General features: G+C 44.1%; 1 protein-coding gene across 1 annotated transcript in view; it reads right to left on the reverse strand.

Annotated features, from left to right (window-relative positions):
• TMEM266 (transmembrane protein 266) overlaps nucleotides 1-18,293 on the reverse strand; it is a 70,283-nt gene that overhangs the window by 20,959 nt on the left and 31,031 nt on the right. Inside the window, exons 4-8 of the mRNA XM_044450601.1 lie at nucleotides 16,705-16,859; nucleotides 10,852-10,925; nucleotides 3,743-3,799; nucleotides 1,931-2,069; nucleotides 433-548 (exon numbers count right to left, since the gene is read on the reverse strand). Coding sequence (XP_044306536.1) covers nucleotides 433-548; nucleotides 1,931-2,069; nucleotides 3,743-3,799; nucleotides 10,852-10,925; nucleotides 16,705-16,859 — 541 coding nt within the window. The remainder of the gene's footprint in view (nucleotides 1-432; nucleotides 549-1,930; nucleotides 2,070-3,742; nucleotides 3,800-10,851; nucleotides 10,926-16,704; nucleotides 16,860-18,293) is intronic.

The following is an 18,293-nucleotide window of genomic DNA, read 5'->3' on the forward strand; positions in this document are numbered from 1 at the left end:
GATGAGCAGTGCAGAAAAAGCTACTCTGGGAAGGCTTTTTCAAAATCGCCCTCTCTGCAATGGCATTTGAGCCCTGTATTAGGGTTAAGGGTGTGCACCAGGGTAGGGTTAGGGTTAGGAAAACGAGGGGTCCTGGCGTGATTCCGATGGTTGGAATGTGTTTAGAATGGGCAGAAAGAATGAGCAGCGCAGAAAAAGCTACACCGGGAAGGCTTTTTCAAAATCGCCCTCTCTTCAATGGCATATGAGCCCTTTATTAGGGTTAGGGGTGTGCACCAGGGTAGGGTTAGGGTTAGGATTAGAAAAGCGAGGTGTCCTGGCATGATTCTGATGGCTGGAAATTCTGATTTATTTCTACAAAGAACTCAGAATGAGCAGACAGAGTGATTCTCTCATACAAAACGCTCACATGAAAAGAGAGCTGTGTCTTACCCCCTGTTCTTGGCAGATCTGTGTTAATCTTTCCAGCTGCTCGTCTTGAATGACCTTTGCCTTCTCATATTGTTGAATCACCATCTCCATTTCCACTTTAACTGGTAGCACGTAGGCTGGAAACAAAAGAAGAGACGGTGGCCTTGCACCCAATAGGGACAATCATCTTGAGGCAGTGTCCATCACAAATTAGTCAGGACAAACAAAATGATTTTAAAATCATTTAGGGCCATTTACTGATAGTTGGGGTTTGACATACCGCTTAACAAAGGTGATGTTAGGAAGTCATAAGGACGTCCCCTTCCAGGAATTAGCAGTCTGGTGATCAAAACGGTTACCTGCTCCTAAGATACTCTCCATTCAATACAGGTATATTGAATTTTGTGGGACATCCTCTCTATTAGAAGGAGTCAGTCCTTCGTCAGAGTCAGGGGTGCCCATCTCAGACCAGCCATTAAGAAGTCATTCTAAGAGGGGGTTTTCTCATGACCATTAAGTCAACTTTACTTAGGAACACTGAGAGAAGGAAAAACGTGGTGGTGGATTCTATCAGGCCAGGCTTTGGTCCACCCAGCTGACGGAGACTGGTGACAGGTCTCTGGGGACTCAGGCGGATTTTTTCACATGACCTCATAGAAACATAGAAGAGCAGAGCTGGAAGGGGCCAAGGCGGCCATCGGGTCCACTCCCTGCTGTTGCAGGAGACCAAGCCACACCATCCCACTCAGATGGCTGCCCGGTTTCTTCTTGAATGTCTCCAGTGGGGGAGAGCCCCCCACCTCTCCAGGCAGCTGGTCCCACTGTTTTTATTTCTCTGACCATGAGGAAGCTTCTCCTGATGTTCAGCCTGAATCTGGGTTGTCGCAACTTGAACTGATTATTCCGTGTCCTGCACTCTGGCACCAGCAGGAAGAGATCTTGGCCTTCCTCTTTGCGACAGACTTTGAGGTACTTACAGAGGGAGACCATGTCCCCCCTCAGTCTTCTCAAGGCTGAGCATGCCCATTTCTCCTAGTCTCTCCTCACAGGGCAGAGTTTCCAAACCCTGGATCATTTCTGTTGCCCTCCGCTGGGCCCTTCCTAATTTACCCGCACCTTCCTTAGCTAAAGACAAGCAATGGCAAGGACTGAACCTCAGGCCTTCTGCAGGCAAGGCAAATGTGCTGCTTCGGAGATAGAATTTTCCCGTTGCCCAAGTCTCGGTCATCTCTTTGGCTCCAAAGTGTCCTCTTGACTGACTTAGGGATTATTTCCATACAGAGCCCCATAAATCATATATTATTTTCGTATAAATCATAAATTATTTTCCCTTCTCCCCCAGGTTCAATGCAACTAGAATGTGACAGAGAAGAATGCATGCATGTGCGCGTACACACACACACACGTACGTATACAAACATGTACATGCACACACAGCTCCCAAAAAGAGAACACATGGGAGCGACAGATGACTGGGAAAAGGCGTTGCCAGTCTTCCTGAAAGTTCATTCCGACTTACCATCGATGATTCTTTTGACTCTCCAAATCCTCAGTGTGATGATAAGGCTAATAGCATCCCATGGACTGCTTGGGCCGTTGGCCACTGTGGATGCGACCATGGGAGCCAGGGATAAGATTATCACGGCACCATCAAATACCTAATAGCAGAAGGATTTCAGAGGCAATTCTGACACATTCTTTCCGAAGGCGAATATTGTTTGCACAGCTAAGCAGAGGGCCGGTGCACATCGGTCCAATTCCATATGGATCCACACCAGTTTCTTGGCATCTCCAGCTGCCTAGTTTGATGTTGCTTTTATGTTATGTATGGTAATATTTCAACTTGTTAGCTGCTCTGAAAAGTTTCCTGAACATGAAAAGCACTTCTGAAGCCCTTTAAATGAAGTGGCATTTGGAGTAATCAAACTTGTTTTGGACCAAATCACAGCAGCCCCTAAATATTAGTAAGGCAGCAATCAAACACTTTTCTATCGACCACACCTTTCAACAATTGTACACTTGCACCGTGGCATCTAAAATGCTTTACGTCTTTGAGATGTCCAAAGCTGTCTAGAAAGGGTTTAATTCTGGACTAATGGGAGCCACACGACAATAGAAACTACGCAGTAATGTCCATGTTTTAGCTCTTGAACTCTACACCAATTTTAAAAAAGAAAAATGGCAACTATCATAAGCCTGCATTCCTTACATTTTAAACTGAACACATGGACATTCAATCTGCTCAGTGATAGCAGATCTTTTTCATCTGGTGGAGAATCCAGTTTTGTTAGCAAAATTGCTGCGGCTGAGAAGGGCTACAGCTCAGTGACGAAGCAGATGGGTTTGCATTCAGATGGTCGTAAACTTGTTCCCTGGAATCCCTTCATGAAAAGGGTTAGGCAGCAGTGATGTGAGACAGCCCTGCCTGCAACCTTGAAGTTATTCTGCCAGTCAGAGTTGACAGAACTAGGATAGATGAATAAGCAGTCTGTCTCAGAACAAGGTAACTTCCTAGGTTGAGCAGAAGACTTGCTGTTCATGGCTCTCTATAATTCTGCAAATGATACCTCGCTGGAGATAAACAGCACTTATCCTATGAAATGCTTGGCCAATTAGCAAACGCTGTCTTTCTGATATTAGACGGTTCAAAATCTGCATTCTAGACCTCTAAGAGCAGTCCAGATGCTCAGGATAATGAAGCACACACTGAAACTGGTGCTGGCAAGGACTATGCATTCTCCATACTGGCTGGATTCATGGGCCAAACATAACTAAATTTCAGAGAAAAAGCTCCCGTGGTTCCCTAGGAACAATTCCGGTGGTTTGGAGTGTGACTCACAGGGTAAACCTTTTAACTATGGCATGTACCGAAATCACTTTCCGCTTTCTTTAATTGCACATGCAACACCCTACTCCCAAACTCAGTGCAAGGCAAACATGCTACTGAAGATTAAAAGGTAAAGGTAGAGGTTTCCCCTTGACGTGAAGTCCAGTCATGCCTGACTCTCGGGGGCGGTGCTCATCTCCATTTCTTGGCCGAGGGAGCCAGCGTTTGTCCGCAGACGGTCTCCGTGGCCACGTGGCCGGCATGGCTAGACACCGAGGTGCACGGGACGCTGTGACCTTCCCACCAAAGTGGCACCTTTTCATCTACTTGCATTTGCATGCTTTGAACTGCAAGGCTGGCAGGAGCCGGGACGGAGCAAGGGGAGCTCACCCCGTTGTGCAGATTCGAACCGGCAACCTTTCGATCAACCAGCCCAGCAGCACAGCAGTTTAAACCACTGCGCACCTGCAGTCATTAAACATATTTAAAAAACACAAAACTTACCTCTATTTTGTTTTCAATGTAGTCCCAGATGCCAAGAACAACAATTCTCAAAATAGTCTAATAAAAAGGTACGTGGTGAAGGGGAGGGGAGAGAGAATTGGGGAACAGAGAGAGAGAGAGAAAATTACTGTTCATCCTTTCCATAAGCTCATTTTTCTTTTGCAGCAATCACATTTGAAATCAAGATTTATCCCAGTTTTCAGAAGAAGTGCCCAATGTGAACATCTTCTGTCTGTTTTTAGAAGCTGCGGATGCAAACAAATTCCCTCAATCAACAGGCAGATGTCAAAGCAATTCACAACAACTTTGCAAGTGTTTCTAACTCTCAAATATAGAAACATCTAATAAAATAGCATGGAATTAGGAAGTTCTCTTCATTGTGCTAACTGCTTCTCAGCACCATTCTTCTCAACCCGTAAAGCAGAGTTTTAACTGGCTGCTTTCAACCAAGTTTTTGTGCAACCTGGTTGGCCAGTTTTGGAGTGGTGAGTCCAAAACCCTCAAGTGCTGAAACTCAGTTGTCAATTCGTATTTATTCATGTCAGTTCTCCTATTATGCCTGACAGAATGAGAGGCTCTGTCCAGTCCCCCAGAGATCTTTTGGTGTCCATCCATCCATTTATTAGCTCTATTTCTACACTGCCAAAGTTCTCTGGGCCATTCGCAAAACTCAAATCACGAAATGCAGCATCATAAAATACAATATGAAACTTTTAGGAAACCATTATAAGCATGTTTAAACAGAAAAAAAACTCCCCAAACACCCAGCATTTCCCAGCTCTAGGACTTTTTCTGCCAAAACTTTCAAAGGATGCTGTTGTTAAAAGTACAAGACAGAAAGCTACACAAGTGAGATCCAGGCCTAAATTACTTGTATAGACTAATAATCTCTTAGCTTAACATCCCGACAGATCATTGTGTGGATAGGATGTGGGAGGAACCATGCAGGATACCCCAGGTTATTGGGAAAAGCAGGTGCATTAATAATAACATAATAAAATAATGGTAGCAATTATAAAATATATAATAAGAGATGCCCAAGGATAACAAACCTGAAATGGCCTTGAGTAAACCAAACCAAGCAAAACAAGCCAAGTAGCAAACACATCACAGGAGTAAATTATGAGGTGTAACATCAGAAAAATACCGGGATCATTAAGCACTAGAGGCTTGTTTCAACAATTAGGTTCCACTGAAATCATACACTCCTGTAGTACGGCATCTCATACCTGGAACACATGTCCAGTGGCTTAAGGTATCTTAGACAAAATAAAATTCCCCAGCCATACTATTCAACAAAAAAGCTAGGAAGAAGTAGGATTTCTGAGAAGACAGGTCAGAAAGATGAACAAATGGTCATTCTCTGCCTTTAGCTGGCTTTCTTTCATAATGGTATTACAAAATTTTGCAGCGGTATAATGTTTGCCCAAAACATGAACAGACACGGAACAACAGATGGAGGCATCCCTTTCTGGCCTCTTCTGGTGAGCTAGACGGAGCTGAACTGGGGCCAGAAAACAATTTCGCTCTTTGTAATCTTCCCTTTACATAGGTAGGATTACCAAGAACGTTTCTTGAAAGGCATTTCACAGATGGCTGGCCGAGTTCTCAAAGCCCATGTAAACTGGATGTGTTTGCTGCTGGTAGAGGAGGAACAGCCGAGCTCAGGGGTGTATAAAACCAGTCTTCAGCAGGACCGCTGTTTTAATCAGCCACACAACAGCCTGTTGAAAGGAGCATAAACGCCTGAGAATGACCACTTCTCATGGTTAGTCCCCATCTCCATCTCCCCGAGACCACACAGGAATATTGACAGAAAACGGCAGCAGCTGTGAGGATCAATGGACGAGAAGATGCTTGGAAAACAAGGTGCCAGCATGATCCTTGCATTGTCCAAACTCTGCACAACTCTGATATTCTATTTAAAATAACGCTGCGGAGGACCAAAAGCAGCTCAGGAAATTAAAAAATTAAATTAAAAGCATTAAGAGGGGGGCAAGGGGAAGAGCAGCAGTAAAACCATAATGAAGTTTGGAAGCAAAACTGCTCCTCAGTCTAGAAGCTTAAAAGGCCTCAAGCACCCTCAGAAATAAGACATTTTTGCCTGTCCCTGGAAAAGAAAGGGCGTGAATTACAGAGCTTCAGTGCCACCATGGAAAACTCCGCAACTCATGGACTGGGATGGTATGTAAGAAAGTCTTCTGATATCTCAGCTGATTATAAGAGCTTGGAGGTCCTTCCCATACCCTGGATTTTAAAAGGATTGACATTTTGAACTGGCCCTTGCAACCAAGCTATTTTCTGCATGCATAAAAGATTCAGCTGGGGTAGGATTAATCAGTCCATCTCTGGTCCACGTCAGTTTCACAGATATTCAGTCGCAGGCCCATTCTATCCGATTTAGTCAGCTTTACACAAACAAGCAAACAATGTGCACTAATTTTGCATGCAACTTCCTTAACCTTTGAGCCAAGAACTACATCGCGGCATTTAAAACAGCGCACAGTCTGAAGGACAATTTTATTCTGATCCTCCGATTAGTCTGGGAAGTCTGGAATAGTTTGCTTTAAAAAGTGGCCGGAATGATTAATTTAATTTTGACCAATTACATAGAACAAAATACGCTCTTCCATACATTTTGTTCTTCTAAAAGCCAATATAAAAACAAAGCTCCTTTGGCTGAACTAAGGGCTGTCAGTGACAGGGCTGCAAAAGAAACATTAGCTCAATAAACCATCCCACTGTATTTGCAGTGGTGCGTTCCCAGGGGCAGCAAGTGCCACAGGGTTTAATTTCCTTTTTGGAAGAGAGATCGCCAAGCACTCACAATGCTTTTTCCAAACTCTTTTAATTTACGAATATACACGATACACATGAAGGAGAAGGAGAAGGAGAAGGCAGGCAAGCATCCAAACAAAATGCGCTGGTTCTTTAATAATAGCATTAGTTCCTCAAAGCAAGAAGCGTGTTTTTGAAGTCCTGCGGACCATGGTTCCTGTTTGCAAATGCCAGGTACAAAAGGACAGACCAGCTGGCTGCATTCCTACTGTTCCCCTGCCCGGCAGACAGAAAATGAAACTCATTTCCTATGCTACAGGTGAATGTACACTGCAGTCTCAAAACACGGTGTTTCTCTCAGGAAAGAAAGGTAGAAACTGAATGCCCAAAGAGAGCAATTGCTATGAAAAACCAACGGTCACGTAGCCTTCACCGTGCATCCCATTGGGAGCGGTTCATCTCTTCTCCAAAGCGGAGTGGTCCACTCTTGTCCTCTTGTTCTTACTGCCAGCACTAAGTCACCCCAGATTCAAATCCATACACAGCCCTGGATCTAACTGGGCGCTGTCTGGCCAGCTGCCTGTCTCCCAGTTTAGCCCCCTCCCAGGAGAAAATTATGTTGAAGGACTACTCCACTCTCGCTTAAAATTTTCTGTGCCACTTGGACGGTTCAAAGACTAATACTAAAACACTGGTAGGGTAAATGTCCCCTCGCTGTCACGGAACGGGTGGAGGGCTTGACGAAACTTTCAATTTTTTAGGAGTAACTTATGAAAGGACAAATATAGGACCATGCAGGCTGCCTTTGTTGAAGTCTGTACAACAGACTTCAATTGTATGTTTGCTTCACATTAAATAAACAAGGAGACATAGTAGGTATGTATTCATTGTAACAAATTAACTTAAATATCCTATAAGAAAGCCACAGTATCTTACAATATCTTACTGGATTTTTATTTTATTTTCCGCTTTCTTACGCTGCTGCTTGGACTTCGGTTTTGATGTTGAAATTCAACATAAAAATGGGATGGGCACTAAATTCTTCTCTCCAACCTCTTCTATTTTAGATGCTAATCAAAAAATCTACTTTTAAAAATGCTGATTATATAAAAACTGTAATCTGTAGGTTGGTGGAACTGAATCTGGCAATGCAACAGCTTCAGTAAAATGAATGCATCACCAGTTGCTAGCTCCCTTTATCACTTTGATACGCCGTCGTCACTTCTAGACCTCTGCAGTTAAAGCTGAAATTAATTCTATGATTGCTGTTGTTCACAAGTCAAGACTGATGGTGGAAAAGCACTTTTTCCAGCCAAACTTCTCTATTCTGCCCCCTCTCCTCTGGGCTTGCAATCATTTTCTCTTCAAGTTTTTCTGCTTTCCTGGTTAATATATGCATTTATGACTCAGTGACACATTGAATCTACGCCGTACTTTATTCCAAGTACTGGAACAAATTGTGTTTCTAATAAGGCGAGAACCTGACCTGGAACATTCAGTCTGGAGTGGCGCAGGTCAGTTTGTGAATTGCAGAGGGCAGAAGAGGGAGCAGAGAGTCAGTTTCCCCCTGAACTTGGAGAAATTAAAAACCCTCGCACAGTGGCCCAGTATGTGGCCGCCTAATTAGTGTGACTCAGCAGGAGCCGAGAAGCTGAAGCAAGGAGGCAAAGGACTCGGGTGGTTTTCGGCTTCTAGGTGTATTTGCTTTGCTTTGCATCCCGCTGTCTCCCCTAGGCTAAGGATGGGCTACCTCCAACCCTGGGGCAGCCCATGGGCCTTGCCTAATTTCAAAAGCCCTGGAAAATCTGCTCTTTCCCAGGAAAGGAGGAGGGAGGGAGAGATACAAGGGTGGCAGGAAGAGGAAAGGGGGGACTCTCCTGATTTTGGCTTTGGTGCTGCTGCGGCTCCAATACGCCCCAAATGCAGCCCTTGATGGTTTACCCACTGGGGAGATCGGCAGCAGAGGCCCTCCTCCGGGAACCCTCCGTGAAAGATATTAGGAGGCAGAGCACCCGGAGGAGGGCCTTCTCTGTGGTGGCGCCCCATCTATGGAATGCGCTCCCCAGAGAGGTCCGCCTGGCGCCGTCGTTATTTGTTTTTCAGCGCCAGGCGAAGACCTTTTTATTCCAGCAGTATTTTAATAAGCTTTAATATTGTCTTTTCTATGTTTTTAATTGCAGCCAGTCTGGGTCGGGAATTTTATTTATGTTATTTATGTTATATTTTACATTGTAAGTCATCCTGAGGCTTTTTTGCAAATAGGACAGCATATAAATATTGTAAATAAATAAATAAACCCTGCCCAGGGCGAAAGAAGGATTCTGCAGCGCATTATCACTTATTTGACCAGCGTTAAACAGCCCTTAATAAGCCCTTAAATAAAGCTTTAGGAGCCTGGCATCTTCCAGTCTGTTGGACTACACCTTCCATCACCCCCAACCAGCATGGCAAATGTGTGGAGCAAGGGAGTTGGAGTGGGAAGGGCAGCAGGTTGGAGAAGGCTAACGTATCTCCGTAAATTCTTCCTCCCTGATGTATTACTTTTATTTATCTATATTGTACCATGGACATTGATTGATCGATTTAAAATGTTTCTATACCATCCCATAACAGATGTCTCCGGGCGGTTTACAGCTCCATGCAAGGTGCTTGAAGAGAAACATGGGCAGAGGTCTCTGCCCCAAGGAGTTTTCAATCTAAATTTTAATAGAGAGAGGAGAGGAGGCCAACTGGGGAGGAAGAGGGAGGTGGAGAACATGCCTACGGACCAGAGGCCTGGAAGTGTGGTCCACACCAGAACGAAGCCGTCTCTCATCCCCCCGAGACCTTTCTTCCTGCTCTCAATTGATCATCTTGCCCTTTCCTAACACTCAGAGTGATAATGGAGTAAGAGGAAAGATCTGTCAATACATGCAGCTGTTTATGGTCCTCTTTAGGTGGTCTCAAGAGACGTAATGGAGCAGTCGGGGCTCTAGTCCACACAATTCGTCTCCCCGTCGTTTGACTCAGCACATTAAGGTTAGCTGGGAAATCCGCTCAAGGAAATAAAACCCCCTTTCCTTCCATGAGAAAAACACACACATCACTGGGAGACATTCAGTCCATTTTATGAAACTCTTCATATTTCCTCTAAGGTGTTCGAGGAGGCACACATGGTCCAACCCTCCTCTCTATTCTCACAAGGATCCTGTGGCGTTAGGATGGGAGGAAACCTGAATCCAGGCATTTCCTGTTATAAAATGGGTCCGATTCTGCTCTGTAAGCTTTTAAACAAGAACTCTGCTGTTGATTTAGATTTGCTGCTTTGAATGTGCTTGGATGGTGTTCATATTCTGCTTTTGACCTCCTATTAAGGCAAAAATGCAAGCTATAGATATTTTAATACATAAACTGGGGGAAACTCTCCTGAGTATGTCAGTGGGCGAGTAGAACAGGTGCTGTGAAGGGCAAACCGCGCTCGCTCTCTCTCTCTCTCTCTCTTCCCCTGTCCCCAGGATCTGGGCAGGAATATCCTCTGAAAGCACTAATTCTGCCAGATCTGCCCTTGCGAAGCAGCTTGCTTCACTCACTGGAGAAGGAAGATACCCGCACGCGATCCCATCTGAGAAGGCATGCGCTTTGAACCATTGATCGTGGATCAAGAGGGTGACTACCTGGAGGAGGGCCTTGTCTGCAGTGGCACCCCGATTGTGGGACATGCTCCCCAGAGAGGTCTGCCTGGTGCCAACGCTTCTGTCCTTTCGGCATCAGGCTAAAACCTCTTTATTCTACCAGTATTTTAATTGCTAATTTGTTTTAGTGGTGGGTTTATATTTTAACATTGGATGCTGGGCAATTGCAATTGCTATTGTTGCTATTGTTAAGTGTGTGTGTTATTGTTATTGTCTGCACGCTTGTGCAAAGACAGAACTTGTACCTAAGAAAAGGATCGCATCCACACTGACGGCTTCCACAAATTTCCCAACAACATGTCAAAGGTCCCAAACACTTTCTGTAGAAAGATCGATTTTGCTGGCTGTGGGAAAACTAGCAATAATGGGACCGATCACACTTTGGTGCTGAGGGTGGTCATTGAACTTGGGGCCACTGTGGAGCAGGCCCTGCTCAGAGGACAGAACCCAAAGCAGGGTCTTTGAAGCAGAAATCTGCAAACATCTGCACAGGTGAAGGTTGCCCTTCAGGTACTTTTGACACGGACGATTTAGGCAACAGCCAGCACTTTGGCCAGCGGAAATGATGTATTTGGCTGGAAATGCAGCCAGAGTTATTCAAGAATGTTGCCACTTATTCAGTTGTACTCCTTTGTCACTCGTGAGCCCCGCTTCACTTACCTCTGAAAAGAACACAGAGAGGATGACTAGGCTGATCCAGTGAATTACTCCAGCGAATTGTGGTGCGCTTGAAACTGCAAGTAAGCACAGTATAATGCCGGATAAATTTAGTGTCACGGTGAGCAAATTCCATGTCATTACTGTACCAGGCATACTTTTTAAAGGTATCGTAATCAAGCGTGCCATGATATGGCTGAGCCCAAACAATTATAAGTCAACATATGGGGGAAGAAATGGTAAAAGTAGTGAATTCCCTACCCGTGACAGGAATATAAATAAATATGCGCAGGAAACATACAGTAGACAGGTGAGCGCACTGGAGAAATGACACCAAATGCAATTTATATGAGTAGGATGCAGCAGTGAGAGTACAAATCAGGGTTCCAGTACCAAAAAGTATGGGATCTTGGAGCTTCCGCTTTCATTTTCCATCTGCTCAGTACTCCAATTCCTCAGGTGCTCAAGGCAGGGCCAATGCGGGGAAACCCAGCTGAACTGCATCCTTCCTGTGGAGCTTTCGCCACAGCTAGCTGTGCCACCTTGATTAACACTAATCAGATTGCTACTTAGAACAGGATGTGCAAGCTGCTTAAGACCCTGAGACAGAACTCTGGTTGCCACCGACTCGACTCACAGTAGCATCGTTCTGGCACCAGGCCCATGGAATCGATTTCCAGAATGGGAGGAGGAATTTGCACTAGAGAAGCAAAGGAGCAGTTCCCCATTTGCAGAATGATTCTCAGTGCTTCTACCCTTAATCTTTGGAACCAGACTAAACCTTTTTGTTTGTTTTGGAGGGAGATTTGTTTTTGTGTTCCAGAATATCAAAAGCGGGCCACCAAAAGCCCCAGGGCTAGACAAATAGTTGTTTCGTCCCACCGAAAAGCAAATGAACTGAAAGGCTACTCAATATCCTGACTAATCATGAGAGTGACCTTTAATTTGTCCCATATTAAGACATTCTGAGTCTAAATTAGCTGTTGGTACATGCCGTCAAGTCATGGCCAACTTCTGGCAACCGGATGGATGACTGTCGTCCAAAATTCCCTGTCCTTCACAGCCCTGCTCAACAAGTTCAAGGCCATGACGTCCTTTATCCCTAGTATTACTCTCTTCTCTCGCCTTCTCATGATGTGCCCCGCATAAGAAAGCGCCACTTTGGTCATTCTTTGCTTCCAGGGAAAGTTCTAGCTTGATTTCACCTAGGACTCATTTGTTCATCCTTCTGCTGGTCCTGGGTATTTGCAAAGCTCTTTTCCACCACTATTCTTCAAACACATTCATTTTCTTGTCAGTTTTCTGCACTGCCCACTTTTCACACCCATACACAGTGACCAGGAATGCGACAGGGTCCAGATTTTGGATACAGAAAAAGCACAGTACCAAAAGGGCAGGCAGTTGACCATGTTTCATCCTGGACTTTTCCAGAGAAACTACGATGTTGATCATCTAGCAGGCTCACGTGCAAACTTTCCCACAAAGGCCCTGGCGTAGTCTGACTCGTGTGATGTGTCAATGCAGCGCTCAGAAGAAGCGGCCCTCAATGCTTCAGCTACTTGTGGTACATCCATGTAATGAATGATGAATAATACTTCATATCACAAACTGCCTGAGTGTAACACTCCTCAGTGGCCACACAAGCACTCTCTGACTGACGAAAAAATGTGTCAGCATTGCGTGCAATGCACACAAAGAAAACATATCACACCGTAGCAGAATCTTAGCCCATTAGAACGAACATGGAACGCAACAAACACAGCATCTGTTTTTAATTACAAAAGGTATAAATTATAAAACCAGCCTAGAACTCAGATATCTACTCTACTGAAGCATTTGGTTCTGTACACGAAAGGTCAAGAGCAGAAAACACTCAGCTATGCGGTAAAGTTTCAGTAACACCCTGATGGATGCAATGCCAAGAAACAGGAAAACACGATTAACAAGGTAACAATCTAAGCCACATGTTGGAAGGAGCACAGAAATGTTCAATTGTCTACTTGCACTCTAGTGTTTAAGCAAAAATATACATAACTGAGCATATGTTAAGCTAATAAAAGCAAAGACAGTTTCTGTAGGATCAGCCGCTGTACTATTGACAAAAATAAATTTAAGACCATGGGATGAATTAAATAAATTATATTTATTGCCAATGTCTGTAGGCTTCCCTGAAATAAAAAAGTAACCAGGTCAACTTGCTTACAGACTAAAAAGAAGTGAAAAGCCATAAAAAGAGTAATATGCTAAAGTGTGATGCAGCTTTAATGCAAACTCAAATTAATACCAAAATAATGGACAGAGAATAAAGTATATGTGCTAAAGCTGATTTAGAAGCTAGAACAAGTTTTTAAGACATGGGAAGAAACAAAAGATCTTAGACTGGTTGCTGAAAGGGTGTTAAAGTAGGTGCCAGGAAAGTACAGAGTGCATTCCACAAGCTGAGATTTTCAAAAAGTTTAAGATTCAGGCAGTATTGACCCAATTCAAGAAATAAGATCCGGGAAGTAAGCAACCTCACTTGTGGGCTACCAATACACATCTGGATTGAACTCCCCGCTCAAGCCCTGTTAAACTTGGCTGCACACATCTGTTTGATGCAGTTGTGTATCATCTGCGCAGGATCCATGTCGCATGAATCCATGGATCCAGCAGGGTAAGGTCTGCATATTCGATCATTTGCGTGTTCCGATGTAACAACTGTACAAAACAAATGTGTATAAACTGCACGAGAGACAAATGAAAAATGCAAGCACAATTAACTGCAGCTTCTCCCCATGTAAACATATGGACTGCTGAGTCATTTAACAGTAATTTAATAATTTTCTAATTAGTAATTTAACATTTTCTGACTCAAACATATTAACTTTAGAGAAAGGAGGATATGGAGTAAATGGGGAAGAGAGAAGCAGGAGAGAGAGAATTGAGCAGGTGGACAGGTAGGACAATGAATCTGTAAGAAAGAGAAAACAATGAATAAATGGGGGATATTTGATGAACAACCGGGGGATCTCCAGGGAGAAAAATTGTGGAATGATAGTGCTGTTGAGAGGTAGAAAGCCAAGTCACTCTGATCCTGTGAACTACTAACATGCAGCCTGAGAAAGATCACTTTCACAAGAACAAAGGCCTTGTTGCAAAAATAAAATAAAATAAAATAAAATAAAATAAAATAAAATAAAATAATTTGTCAGCTCCTGAAATAAAGTAACAGAAGTGTTCAAGGAGCAGTTCCAATGCAATCATGATTTATCCACATGGTTTGGCTTAGCCTCCTCCAAAATGACCTACTAAGATATCAGACCAGGGCAAAGCTGCTTCTTTTGCTTTTCACCTGCATTATAATGTTGGCTGGTGGTAGAATTTTGCAGGAATCAGAAACTGTGTTTCTGATCAGAGGCTACAGATGGTCAAAGCCGCGTTCTGAACGCCACCTCCCAAACTAGGGGAAACAGTGCAGCCCTTGAACGCTGGTAGTGTTTTTAAACCTTGCTTGACCAAGCGCTTGGGTCGGCTCCCCTGCTCCAAAGGAGGCTTGCAAATGTAAACCACCGGAGGGAAGTAGCAAGAAAATCGTTACAACCGTGCAGCATTCTGCAGCCAGGTGCAAAAACATGTTTTGGGGCAGGGGGTTCTGCAGAAGAGCCTCTCCTGGCTGATTCCTCTGCCTTCCTCTGGCCTCCGGGGACACTCTGATATGCATAGGAGCTGATGTCATGCCAAAATTGCTTCAGGGCTGTGAATGCACTAGCTGGAAGCTGGGAGTAATAGAGGAACCTCTGCCACAGAGAGCTGAATGCTGCTGTCAGTCAGAGCAGGGAGCAATGGGCTGGATAGTCAAATAGTCTGGCCCTGTTTAGGGAGAAGGTTTAAGTTCTTCGACTGCAGTTGCAAACATTACCCTACAAGTCACGTGTGTTTAATCATTTCCACAGATGGCAAACCATCTTGCTGGACAGAGATACAGAGGTAGGCTAAGCCAGCTCTAGAATATAACCCCACATTATTCCGAATTTTTGGAACCATGTAAGGTGGCTGCTTTTCTTGTTACAGCAAACACAGCCCGGTCTTGAACCCGCTCTGCATGCAAGACAAGCAGAACCACACATCTAAATGCCCTGGAGAACATTGAATGTGCATAAATAAACGGGATTTCGGACAAATGAGAATTAGCAGTGTATCTTCATTCTCATATGATGCTTTCAGAAGTATTAGGAACTGGAGGGGATACTTCTGTGTCTTTAGTCTGCAACCCCAGAACCTGCCTGCACAACTAACTTCTACTTGCTAACTTGTAGTAACTTCTACAATCATCATATTGAACGCTGGAAAGCAATGGCTACTCAGCTGAAGAGAGCCAGGGCGGCCAGGGCGACTTATTTTATATTGTTATTTTTTGCATTTTAATTTAATGTTTGCACTTTACAAACATTTTAATTTATTGTTATATTTAATGTTTGTATTTTAACTTAATGTTGTAAGCTGCCCCGAGGCTTTGGCGAATGGGGCGGCCTAAAAATGTTTTAATAAATAAAAAAAAAATAAAATAAAACGTTTTGGATGCAGGAGATGTCAGCTTCCATGGCATCTCTGCTCAGAAGGACTGATGGGCCTGTGACACTGGAGTGATCCTCCAAGTCCCAGCGGATAACAAAGGTGGACCAAGAGCTGATCTGGTAGATGCCATCTTCTTCCGTTCCTCTTAATTTTTAAGCCTATCCTACATCCAGGAGAACCTCTAGCAACAAAGAAGGGTATAGCCATTGGGAACTTTCAGCCATGTCCCCAGTCCAGGGGAGATGTCAGTACATGATGAGAACAGATCAACGGATTCTGGAATAAGTCTCAGAAGGTACAACCAGCCAAAGGCAGGCGGAATAGAAAATATAGAATAGAACGGACTTGAGACTGTTTACAGCACTCTGATCAGAATAATTGCTTCAGTTCATAACAAAGCCCAAGACAGAGAGGAGTTATATTCCAGAGCTTGTCAACATGAAGACTGGCTCTAACCAGGGCTGGAAAACCCGCATCAGTCTCCAAATTTGATGTCGCTCTTCACACATTGCTTTTTCAAAGTGTATGCCTAAAATCTTATTTCAGCACACAGCCTCCAAGTGCTCATGGGAATAAGAATCAGCAAGGATGTCCATTCAGAGACATGTGTGTCAGAACTGGGAGGGACAGCAGCCTCCTGCTGAACAGACCTTCCGTGCTAAATTGAAGCTTATTGTTCTGAAATGGTGATAACATGGTCCTTAGGGATTTATTGTTGGAAGCCGTTCTTAGGAATATTCAATGCTGCGTCTGTCCTGCGCTGATATCGAGGCCTCTTGGGTTGGATCCAAAAGGTACCCTTCTTCCATCACAGGGAAGATCCTTCTGGTGGAGCAACAGAAACTTTGGTACAAGACTTTGATCTCCAAAGTCCTCCCTGTTATACATTTCCTATGCAGACAACCTTAATGGGTTTAATTCCGCCCCAGCCTTGCAAATACAAATGCTTCAATTGCCTCGTGGGAACAAATTCTATGTTCTAAATAGGTGAACTGTACTATCTACCAAAAGATTTAGTAAGCGCTCCACATGCGCGTTGTTCGGAAAACCTTCAAATGCAGATCGGATTGGGCGGTGAAAGGGAAAAAAGAGGTAGGGTTCTGTTGGAACCAGCGCAAAGGAAAAGCTCAGTGCATCAGAACCTCACCGTGTTCTGCACGCTTCACTGCTTACATTCGACAAACCACTTCCAGGAAAGAAAGCCCAGGGGGCCGTTTCCAAGCGCCCTCCCCAACCCACATTCAGCCGAACTCGAGGACTTTCAAGCAAAGCTTTCAGAAGAAGGAAAAGTCTGCTACTCACAGTGAAGGAGTTTTATATCTATTAGGAGTTCCAGAGTCAGAAGAATCACCACCAAGACAACGCAGGCTACCAGGAAGCTGTTGAGACTCGCACTGAGCAAAAATACTTGCCACACCGTGGCTCGCCTCCCACAGCACGGTTTAAGCCAGTTAGAGCTGAAGAAACAAAACAGGAGGGGAAGCAGGAAGGGCAGGGCGGAGAGAGAGAAAGGGAGAGAGGTAAGGAAAGCAGGGCAGAAACACTTTGGCTGTCTGTGCGAGAACAAGGAAAGGTCATCGAACCATAGAGTCGGAAGGCGCCAAGAAGGCCATCGGGTCCAACCCCCTGCTGTTGCAGGACACCAAGCCACACCATCCCACTCAGGTGGCTGCCCAGTTTTTTCTGAATGTTTTTCTCAGTGGACATCTGAGAAATCATGTAAAAGCGCAAGGTTCTTTGCAGAGAGACAGGTGCGTTAGACTCCTGCAACATCAGCTACGAAAAGCATCTTACAGCACCTTATTTTTTGTTGTTTTTTATCTAGACCCTCTCCCATGTTTACAGCTTGTTATCCTTCCCCTATGGTTATCTAAGTCCTGCTCTCAGTGACCCCCTCATTCCACTATCTTCCCTGCCTAAAAAGATATGAAAAATGAGGGTTATGGAAGCCTTGTTAAAATGAAAATTCAATAGCCTGGTTTGGATTATTACAGCTCGGTTTTACCTGATTGTAATGTAATTGTCTTCAATGAACCACCTCCCAGTTTATCCAAACTAAAAAAACTAGGTTTACCAGCTTCAGAACAAGCCAGGATAGTTAAACTAACTTCAACCATGGTTTAAAATGCTGGCTTGTTCTTTATTTATTTATTTACTCATTCATTTCATTTTTATACCACCCAACAGCCAAATGGCTTTGTTCCAGAGTTGGTAACCAATTTCCAAATTTGGATAAAATAGCCATCGTCAATTTTACTGTAATTTAACAGTTTGACAAAAAAGGAAAACTATGGTTAATGGAAGAGGTCTGTGCTATGAATGAGTTCATATTTCAGCTTCTTATGCTATGAGAGAATAATCCAAACAGCCAGGGGTTATTCCCTATTTTACATGCTGCTTTTATGCAAAAGTGACTCTCCTAAGTAAAATATTTTAATTTTTACGGAGAAATGGGGTTTCAACTCCATAGGCTATGAAATCCTCCGCACAATTCGAGAACCAAAACAAAAAGACATTTCGATGGCTCAACGGTTTCTAGCACGTTGCAGCTGAGAAGTCTTTGGAGTCTGCTGCACCCACTGATAATTCCCACAAGAACATGCCTTCCGCACCGAATAAGCAACCCCGTGTGTTTCGACTGCAAAATGTCAGGAACAGCCCTCAGCAAGTTCAAAGACGCTACGTGAAACATTAGTCCTACCACCAAGATGCTGACAAGAGAAGGGAATGCATCCTACAGCGAACAAGGTCAAGTCCTTGTGAAAACCGAGCAACTGAGCTGTTGTGGATCTCCGGGCTTGGATCTGACCTCTCAGATTAGTTTCGGACCACAGGAAAGCCATTCTTCCAGGGCTTAAGATCCACAGGGCTTTAGGATCCTCCTTGACAAG

This window comes from Varanus komodoensis, unplaced genomic scaffold (genome assembly GCF_004798865.1).
Source record: "Varanus komodoensis strain SLA01 unplaced genomic scaffold, ASM479886v1 scaffold67, whole genome shotgun sequence".
NCBI lineage: Eukaryota > Metazoa > Chordata > Lepidosauria > Squamata > Varanidae > Varanus > Varanus komodoensis.